At 32.9% G+C, this 10649-nt stretch overlaps 1 protein-coding gene across 1 annotated transcript; it reads left to right on the top strand.

Annotated features, from left to right (window-relative positions):
- The first annotated feature begins 633 nt into the window (after positions 1-633).
- LOC136202629 (WD-40 repeat-containing protein MSI4) lies at positions 634-9699 on the top strand. Its single transcript, XM_065993370.1, has 15 exons — positions 634-1036; positions 1253-1316; positions 2017-2103; positions 2196-2258; positions 2506-2571; positions 2677-2751; positions 3301-3376; positions 4943-5156; positions 6247-6328; positions 6920-6993; positions 7170-7281; positions 7366-7440; positions 7774-7850; positions 8693-8792; positions 9198-9699. The coding sequence occupies exons 1-15, from the start codon at positions 813-815 to the stop codon at positions 9297-9299; spliced, it is 1491 nt and encodes a 496-aa protein (XP_065849442.1). The 5' UTR covers positions 634-812; the 3' UTR covers positions 9300-9699.
- Positions 9700-10649: the final 950 nt, after the last annotated feature.

Raw genomic sequence — 10649 nt, 5'->3', positions numbered from 1 at the left:
ATGAGTGGGAAACACCCTATTATTATTTAGGAAATATATTATTGATTGATTTGTATTAAACATAATTATAGGGCTTGATTATAGGCATAATTATAAGGCTTGATTTTGTAAACTTAGGCATAATTATAAGGCTTGATTTTGTAAACTTTTGGGTATTGATTATAGACATAATTATAGGCATAATTATACCAACCTCTATTTAGTAATAACCTCCCAATTGTTATATAAATAGTCTGGTCCCAAGTGTATTCCTATATAGAGGTTTTACTGTATATTGTAAACGTTAAGTTTAAATTGATATTATGTTATAAACGTTAAGCCTATATTGGTGCTATTTTGAACATTAAATCTAAATTAATACTTCCAAAAAACCTTAGATCTATTTTGGTACCTTATCCTTTGCAATATTAACAGGACGATTGATTAAATTTGCCCTTGTTGGTAATTTTAAAGCATTAAACTTGTAATTTTATTGAAAGTTTTAAAATGGTAATGGCAAAATATGATACTATCTCAAAAAAGACATAACGTTCCTGCATTCCTGCTTTAACTACCGACGCGTGTCAGTCACCGCTTAAAAAAGAGCGTTACGTTCCTAAAACCCTCTCTTCATCTGTCTGGGCATTCACCATTATATTGCAGCAAACCCATCTTCCATTTTCACAAATCTACAGTTAGGTGGGTAGGTCCACTCTGGTCCCGGAGGGTTTCATTTCAGCTCTCATTTCAAGCTTTTTTGTTTTCTTCTGTTTTTGTTTATTTTTTCCGTTCATCTTCAATATAAAAGAGTAGACGAGAGCTTTAGCTCTGAGATGGAGCCTCAAGTGCCGAAAAAGCGAGGCCGAAAACCCAAGCCCAAAGAGGAGAAAGATCAACAGCAGCAGCAACAACAGCTGAGTGCCGGGAAAATGAAGGAAGGAAAGAAGGCACATCAGAATAGTATTGATGAGAAGTACACTCAATGGAAGTCTTTGGTTCCTGTACTTTATGATTGGCTCGCTAATCATAATCTCGTTTGGCCTTCTCTTTCGTGCCGGTATTTCTTTTTCCCTCTTTTTCTAGGTTTTTTCAAAAATTTCAAGTGTCTAGGGTTTTTGTGGTAATGCTATTTATTTTCTGTTTCAAGGTTGATCCATTAGTAATTTAGGATTATCTTTGCCACTATTGTTATAAACCCTAGTATCACTGTGTTCATTTTCATTTTTCAAGAAAAATTTCTGAAAGAGTGAGAAAATGACTTTGTTGTCAACAGGTGGGGTCCACAGCTTGAGCAAGCTACTTACAAGAATCGGCAGCGTCTCTACCTTTCGGAGCAGGCAAGTTCTATCCGTTCTGTTACCGAGAAAGCGTCATATTAGTTGTGTATATTTTGTGGAGTTTCTGTTGAAAGTTTTTCCATAAATTTAACTGAATGTATGAATTGGAGACGCAGATAATTAGTTAGTGTGCCATATTGCGTACCAGGCATTGACTGCACACTTTTAAGATGACAAGAGCTTTTGAATTATCTTAACAAATCTTTAGCTTTAGCAACAAGGAGATGCAATCAATTCTCAGAAATGAAATTTCTTTTGCTTTTGAACTTTTGAGAATTTTGTTGCTTACAAATTTTTTTTTTGTCAGGAAGTTTATGTATCGTTTTTTTTTTGTTTTTTTTTGTCTTTATGTGATGCAAATTTCTGTTTCCTCTGCTTGAGATCTGATGTAACGACTTGACCCAATCCATGTAGTTATTGTCCACTTTGGCCTAAATTCAACACCTTAAATCTCACGGTTTTAAAATGCATTTGTATGTATTGGATCCTCACCTTACTAATAAGCCATGGTCGCATTTTCGAGATGAGATTCAGTTCATTCCTGTCCTGTAGCTATCCTTTTGGTCGCTCTTTACTCAAGCCTGCAACCTCGATGCTGCCCACTCCGAACCGAGTAGTTATATATGTTGTTTTATAAGTCTTGCCAATGTTAAAATTAGCGTGCCTTGTGATGAATGGGTTTTTCTTTTTTTTTGGACAGACTGATGGTAGTGTTCCAAATACTTTGGTCATTGCAAACTGTGAAGTTGTGAAGCCTAGAGTTGCTGCTGCAGAGCATATAGCTCAGGTAATTGTTTTTTTATCTTGACACTCTTGGATTTATTAAATTGTTTATTTAGCTCAGTTCTTGAATTAACTTTTTGTTGCTTCACTTATCAGTTTAACGAAGAGTCACGATCTCCATTTGTGAAGAAGTACAAAACCATCATACATCCTGGAGAGGTATACATATTATCTTCAACAAAAAAAAAAAAAAAATCCAACACACACAGGCAAGGGTATTTAAAAGACAATTAACTCCATTGGAATTTATTTTCTGACAAATCTTTTTATTTTAAATGAAATTATCACACACAGGCAGTCGTCTTATATTCAGTTGCCTAACTAACTCTCCCTAACATTCTTTCCTCTCTTTCTTCTTGCCAAGTCTTAAAGAGATCATTTTCCCTCAACTAAAATATTATTGCAGGTTAACAGAATCAGGGAACTCCCACAAAATAGCAGGATAGTGGCTACTCATACTGACAGCCCTGACGTGAGTTCAGAAATCTCTTAATTGATTTATTTTGGCTTGAGGATGTTTTTCTTTTTGCATGATTTATTAATTGACCAAGTTTAATTTTGCCTGGATTGCCTTTAGGTTCTCATATGGGATGTTGAAGCACAGCCTAATCGCCATGCTGTTTATGGCGCTACAAATTCTCGTCCTGATTTGGTATACTTTTTTGTCCTTAGCACTCTTTGTTCCTTTTCTCGTGGGGTGGGTAAGAGTTCCTTTTCTCGTGGGGTGGGTCCACTGATGCATTTGAAAAGATAGCCCACCATCAGTTATTGTTCCTTCCCATGTTGCACTGAAGCAGAAACTGACATGGGCAAACAGTATTTGTGCAAATGATTGGAAACAGAAACATGGGAAACGTGTAAATAATTAAAGTATAAGGGTACATTAAGAATTTAAAATTATAAGGTATACGTTTATGAATTTTCTTTATATATAAAATGGAAAAAATTACAAAAGGGAAAAAGGTTTTTTTTTGCATTTTGAAAGTTTGAGGAAGATGATGTAAAAAAGTTTAGGGATCTCATGCAAAGTAATCAACGCATGATGAACTGACTAATAGATCGGTACTTAAATTTGAATTAATGTCTTTCTACACTCATGTTTCATCTTGTTGCTTGACCTTGGTTAGAGGCAGTTGGAATCTGTAATTCATTTGCTTCGTGTAGAACATGAGGCCATTTTAACCTGCAACTTTTCTGACAGATTTTGACAGGACATCAAGATAATGCGGAATTTGCTCTTGCAATGTGTCCAACTGAACCCTTTGTGCTTTCTGGAGGTTAGAAAGTTAGATTTATTATTTGTAAAATGTTTATAAATTACAGTTAGGAGAGCCTTCATTTGGTTGATGATTTAAGTAAGAGGATTTAACATTTTTGGAATAATAATTTTTTTCCCTCAACATGCATATTTCGTATAACCGTAGTTGTTAAATTGAGATTCGACTTGTGACTCGAAATCTCATTTTGTGAATCGGGACTTGTGAATCGAACCGAATCGTAAGATTCGGATCAAATTCAAAATATTATAAAAAAATAAAATATTAACCATGTTATCCAAATAGAAATTATATCAACTTATCAACCAATTGCTTAAGTTAAAATTCAAATTTAATGTAATCCTAATAAAACTAATTGCCATAGAATTCATCCGCATCAAAAGAATCATCATCATCTTCTTTGTCCATAACCAGGCTTTCCAATTCCTTTTCTATTCCATCTATTTCTATTCTATTCCATAACTTCTGCATACCTTTTTTATTTTTTTTATGAAGTGTAGTCATCTGAAAAAACAACAGTAGTTCTTCTGCATGCATTTATGAGTTTTTAAAAATTGAAAAACAGTTTTCTTATAGGGTGGCATGAATCTACCAAATCGGTGGACTCGGCCGATCCGGCCGAGTCACCACCGATCCGGCTAACAACTATGCGTATAACTTATAGTCATCTAAACTATTTTCATCATTTGGCTAGTATTGTTAAATTTATCTTTATTAGACTTTTTATTTATATATTTAATTTATATGTAAAAACTTGAAAAGTTAAAAATCTGCAATAGCATAATACTAATTTTGAATTGAGTGAGAATGACTGATTAAAGGAATGAAAAACTTGTGAAATTATTATCTACATACGAGTATTTTTAGGATTGAAAATGTGAATTGTTATAACAATAAAATTATTCATTTTCTTTTTCATATCATTAATTTATCACAAATAGGAAAATCCATTTGCAATGCAAAATCAAATTAAAATGTAATTGAAAATGTGAATTGTTATAACAATAAAATTATTCATTTTCTTTTTCATATCATTAATTTATCACAAATAGGAAAATCCATTTGCAATGCAAAATCAAATTAAAATGTAATTATTTTTTGATTTATTAAGATTAAAATTATATATGTAATCTTAGTATGTGTACAATGTACATTAGACATTTTGTAAGACTAAAAAAATACATACTATTTTAGAGTTTAGATATTACAGTTTGATCTTTCAATGCAACAAGAAATGGTATATTCTGTAGCGCATAAATTATAAAATAATTATTTTTTATTTGCCTATGTTATAGTATAAGAATAATTTTTAAGGAATTTTCAGAATTTATGAATTATGTACAACACATGTACTGAAATAAGTAATTGCAAAGATAGCAGCTAAATAGTTTTGTGCTTAAAGCAAATTCCCCCTCCCTTATCTGTCGGCATTATTGCACTTAATTTTTGATCGGTGTTTATATTGGTCTATCTGTGTTCTTCTATTTCTTTGTACTTCCTGAATAAAGTTGTTTTTAAATTAAGATATATGAAGGTTTCTTTTGAACAAAGAGATTTTTGTTGCAGGGAAGGACAAGTCAGTAGTTTTGTGGAGCATCCAGGACCATATAACATCTGCCAGTGACCCAGCAACAGCCAAAACTGCAGGATCTGATGGATCAATTATTAAAAGGGCTGGGGATGGTAATGACAAAGCTGCTGACAGCCCTTCTGTAGGGCCACGTGGTATCTACCAGGGGCATGAAGATACAGTAGAAGATGTGGCATTTTGTCCATCCAGGTATACTGGGTAGTCTTGATTTAATGCATCAATGCTGCACATCAACTTTCTTTCCGAAAAATGCATCAAAACTGATGCATTTGTACTTCATTGTCCTTTATGGTTGCAATTTACAGTGAATAGCTTTATGCAAATTTTGCCTTTAAGATGCTAGCCGTTCTTTTTTATGCTATTGCATTGTCCATTGAGTCCTCATAATATATATAGCTATTTGATTAAACTCTAGGTATTATTCAAAGGAATTGGGAAAGATTGAAAAGAAAATTAAGATCAAGGGTTACAAATGATGACTTCGGAGGTGCAAAATTGTAGAATTCCAATCTTAGAGCTGCTATTGCGTAGGGTAAAATTGAGGGATTATAATCAGGGAAAAGTTGCATGACTTTTAAGTCCAAAGAAAAATTTGAAAACTTTGGCATATGTTACTGGTAAGAGAGTACCTTAACCCAAATATAATTGCTTAAGAAAATATAAATTTGTATGCTGTTTTAATAGTTATATAATAACCAGTTTAATTTTACTGTTTATGATATCCTGTTAGTTATTACTTTGCAAAAATGACATTTTTATATTGAAAACTTAATTCGGAAAAGATATTTTAACTTTGAGAGGTTTATATGGTGTGAAAAAAGAAGCATATTTAAATAAGATATTAGCTGAATAGAAAAAAAGTTATAGAATGTTTGAATTAAAGGCTAGTAGGTTGCCTAAAAGCTACTGGTTACTGATTATCATTCCAAACATTTCAAAACAGTTGTTTAGGACCCAAACAAGTATCACTGCGCCCCAGATTTTTCTAATAAAATGAAATGAATCATCATGAAAGGAAATAAATGAAGAAAATGAAATATTATCAATCCCCTTTAGATTGATAATATCTCCTGCAACAATCAGGACCATGAAAACTTGTTATTTACAATCAAATCCCGGGTATTAGGAAATTCTATAACCATTCTTGTTCTTAAATGAGAGATAAAAAGAAAAGTTTATCTTTTTCTCAAGCATGCTGTTTAGGTTTACTTTGATGGAAAACTAATAATTTGCTTGAGGTTTCGGTTCGTGCCTGATAAAATTTGTATTTCTCATGAAGTGCACAGGAGTTTTGTAGTGTTGGTGATGATTCTTGCCTTATATTGTGGGATGCTCGAGTTGGCTCTAGCCCAGCAGTCAAGGTTAGAGGCCTCATATTTTATATGGATATATGTCTTTTAGTGTTTGAAATTCATTGACAAGTTTTCTCTTGTTTGTGATTGAAATTTGTCTTGTTATACTATATTGGCAGTTTATGGTATTTAATGGAATTGACAACCAAATATACAGTTGGTACAAATGACACAAGCATGCTTGATTTTTCCTACTTGGCAGTCTAAAACCATTATGTGCAGTTGTATCTCCTACTTGGGGGAAAATGGAGCTTGATTTTTCCTTCATTCATTAATTTTTGGTATAGTTCTTGGTCTCAGCTTTATAATCACAATAGAAGCTGTCCAAACAAACCTAGTATCAAGACCCACTCACCTCTATAGTGGGCGTTGATCCCAGTTTTCTGATGTACAACTCTTCAACTGTTGTAGTTTTAACTAACAATTTTTACGACAAAAGAAATGTTGTGCAATCTCCTTCTATAAAATTTAAAATATTTCGAAGCGAATTCCATATTCTTGTTGAACATTTTAGTAACACTTCTATAATTGTTTATGCATTCTGGAATCATCTCAGCTAATGGAATTGCATATTATGCCCTTCTGTTTCCTGATCAATAGGTTGAAAAGGCACATAATGCTGACCTTCACTGTGTTGATTGGAATCCCCAGGATGATAACCTTATCTTAACTGGGTATGGTTTAATTTATGTCCATTATAGGTTTTTTTCTTCCCGATCTGTTTGTACCGAGTATCTTGATTTTCTCACCTATTGATGAAAGCTAATTAGTTATATTTCTTATCTTTTACATATTTTATGATGTGAGAAATTTTTGGTTTGCTTAATGCTAGTTTTATTTTCTTTTCCAGGTCAGCAGATAATTCTGTTCGCATGTTTGATCGTCGGAATCTCATTTCAAATGGAGTTGGAAGTCCTGTTTATAAGTTTGAGGGTCACAAAGCAGCTGTTCTTTGTGTACAGGTACCAGCTAACGTCCACTGATGGTCTGTTATCCAAAAGTGCTAGTTGGGTAAAAATTTATTAACTTTTACATTCATTTTCCAGTGGTCCCCAGACAAGTCATCTGTTTTTGGAAGTTCTGCTGAGGATGGCCTCTTAAACATCTGGGATTATGAGAAGGTATCCCCTTGGCATAGCAGACCTACTGACACATTATATTTGAAATTCGTATACCCTGAAAAGTGAAATTTAGAAAAAGTATGAAAAGAAATGAAAAGAAAGAAAAGATTCCATGCACATGTTTTGATCTTTAATCTCACTCTAGTATTGATGTTGCAACTCCATCTTACAGTGAACTTTTTTCTACATTTTAGCCTTTGAAGTTTTCAAAAGACTTGGTTCAGTTGCTGTACTTACTTTAGTTCAGATGTTTGATGGCAATGCTCAGAATTGTTGTTTATATGATGGTATAGTGGGCAATGCTTTTGTTGTTTTAACTTTTTGTAATTGCAGGTTGGTAAGAAGACAGAGCGTCCAACTAGAGCTCCAAGCTCTCCTGCTGGATTATTTTTCCAACACGCAGGGCACAGGTTTGTAACTTGATTGTTTGTTTCTCTTTGTTGCATTGGGCGAAGGACTAAATTGGTTAACTCAGATCAAGTCAATTATGGAACAGATGAATTTCAAAACTCCTATATTTTATGTTTGGAACTCAAAATTATTGATTTCAGACTGCAATTTTCTACTGTGAGTTTTAGTATAATAGTCCAATTGCCTTCAAAAATGTGGAATGTCTTAATGGTTAATAAAACTAAAGCAATTTTATGTTATGTCATCGCCACCTCACATTCTGCCTCTGACAAAAAGATCATTTTGTGGGTCGCCCTAACAATTTACTGGCCCTCCCCTATGAACCATGGAAACATGAATTTTATTATGAGAAGAATATTCCGAGTTGTACTATTTCACTGCTCAAACCATAAACAACTAGGTGTTCTGCTGAGCTCCCTTGTATCGGATCTGGCCACAGTTCAATTTCTATTTGGAGGATACTAGGCTTGGTTATAGGATCAAAATAATGGCTCATGTTTGTTCTATTAGATGCTTTTCAATTTCTTCCAAGCTGGCGTTTTTTTTTTCAAAATTTCCTGTCTACATATTTTGCTCGATTTTTTTTTCATTGAAAACTTATGAACTTTATGTATGAACTTTTCAATATGATATCAAATGTAACCTTGTTCTGAGGGCTTTTCAATGTCAGTAGATCTATTAGAATTGCTTCCAGCAGTTTGTTCGATGGCTGATTTATTCAACCTGTTAAATTCCCTGGATGTTTTAGGTGGTCCAGAACCAGATTTCTTTTTTTTTTTTATGTAATCTCTTATTTCTTTCTGGATATTTTCTGAAGTTTCTATTGTTCCAATTTGTTCAGGGATAAAGTCGTAGATTTTCATTGGAATGCATCTGATCCCTGGACAATAGTAAGTGTATCAGATGACTGTGACTCCACTGGAGGTGGGGGGACATTACAGGTACAACTTTTTTTTCCCTATGAAATCATACTGTATCCGTGCTGATGATTTAGAATTCAGTTTATTTGGGAGATCTGCAAAAGCTAGAGAAGAAAATAGATACGAAAACTTTCTTTACTTTTAGTTCGATAGAACAGGAATTTGAAAGGATTTTTAAGTATGGGGGTAAAAGATAATGTAGATTTATTTCAAAATGATGTTAGACTCTTGAAGGTAATTCATCAAAATTGAAGGGATAGAAATCGTGAAAATTAAAAGGGTTAGTTGCTAATTTTCTTTTCATCGAATAATTCGGGCCTTCTGCTTGATCTTTTTGTTTCCTTTGGTTCAAGCCAAGTCGAAGCTTCTCATTATATACTAAGTGCAATGATTGAATGTTATGGTAAACTGTTACGTTTGTTGCAGATATGGCGAATGAGTGATTTGATCTATCGGCCAGAAGAGGAGGTGTTGGCAGAGCTTGAGAAGTTCAAGTCACATGTGATTGCATGTGCTTCAAAGCCTTGATGGCATTTCAGAAGTAGAAAATTCGCAGGATTTTAGCCCACTAGTCGTTTGCATGGATTATCTTTCTGTTTCGTCCTATGGTTTGAATAGAAATTGTTGGAAATGTAAAATGTAAGCTACTTTTAATTGTCATTTAGAGCTTTTAAGAAACTAGGATTTAGTCAAAGATTCATTTAGCTGTCTACCTTTTTGACAGAAAAATTGCATGCCAGTTAATTTATATTTGGATTCTTGAGGTATTGTCAAGTTTAGTGAAAAGAAGAGACATCTTTCTTCATTTGCAAAAATAACGGACAGGATCCCAGGTTGTGGAATTTGAGTGTACTTTTGTACCAATCTATATGTTCTGTATGATTATATATGATATCTATATTATATAAGTTGAGAAAATTTATGAGAAGTGTTTATAGAGGGTCTTTAATTTAGTTGGTACTGTAGGAATAAAGACAGTTCTGTCATCGTAAATACTATATCATAAATATTAGGAATAAAATTACTTTTTTTTTTGTCATATACCATAAAATTTAAAAGATTTGTAAATTTAACTGTAGAATATTGATATTAAATCCCAGTATATATATTAATATCAATTGTTAAATTGATGTTAGATATGCTTTGAGATTTAAAGCCACAAAAAATTATTTTGAAGAGATTTTAATTTTTAATGTTTTTTTTTTAATGTAATTAACTTTTATATTTCTATCATGAATAAATAAAATTTTAAAATGTTAATTAATATGTGTTCTCGAATTTAATAATATATTTAGAGTATTTGATAAAATATTATATATCCTGCACAAAGTGTGGGTCGTCAACTAGATCTAATCGTATTAAATAAGCTGTGTTAAGCGGATTGTTTTTGTAAATTTGAATCGACTTGAATGCAATTAACTTTTTCTTGAAAGAAACAGAGGGTCTGAAGGAAATGAAAAAGATAAATAAAGCCTACCTTGGAGGAGGCGTTTCAGTATGTCAAAAATCTGAATGCATTAACGAAGACTAATTTGCAAGTTCTGACTTTTGAGAAGTACTAATAAACTGCATCCCATAGGCCACATGGTAATGCCCAAAAAACCATCCATTCCCTTATCTAGAGTTTCTCGCCACATTATTACCATAACATTTTTGGCATGTACCTTCCTTGTGCACATACAAGACATACCATTTTAGCCTAGGATTCTTTATGACGTTTTCAAAATAACTACAATAAAATACACCATTTTCTTTTTACAATTCACGAGCATAGTATTTAGTAATGTTGTGATAACCGGACCAATCTGACCAGGTTAACTTGGTTCATTAAAAATTGGTCACTTTTTTAGGTTGTTTTAAGCTAGGTATTTATACCTC

This window comes from Euphorbia lathyris, chromosome 8, assembly GCF_963576675.1.
Source record: "Euphorbia lathyris chromosome 8, ddEupLath1.1, whole genome shotgun sequence".
Lineage (NCBI taxonomy): Eukaryota > Viridiplantae > Streptophyta > Magnoliopsida > Malpighiales > Euphorbiaceae > Euphorbia > Euphorbia lathyris.
This window is presented reverse-complemented; position numbering and strand designations above follow the sequence as displayed.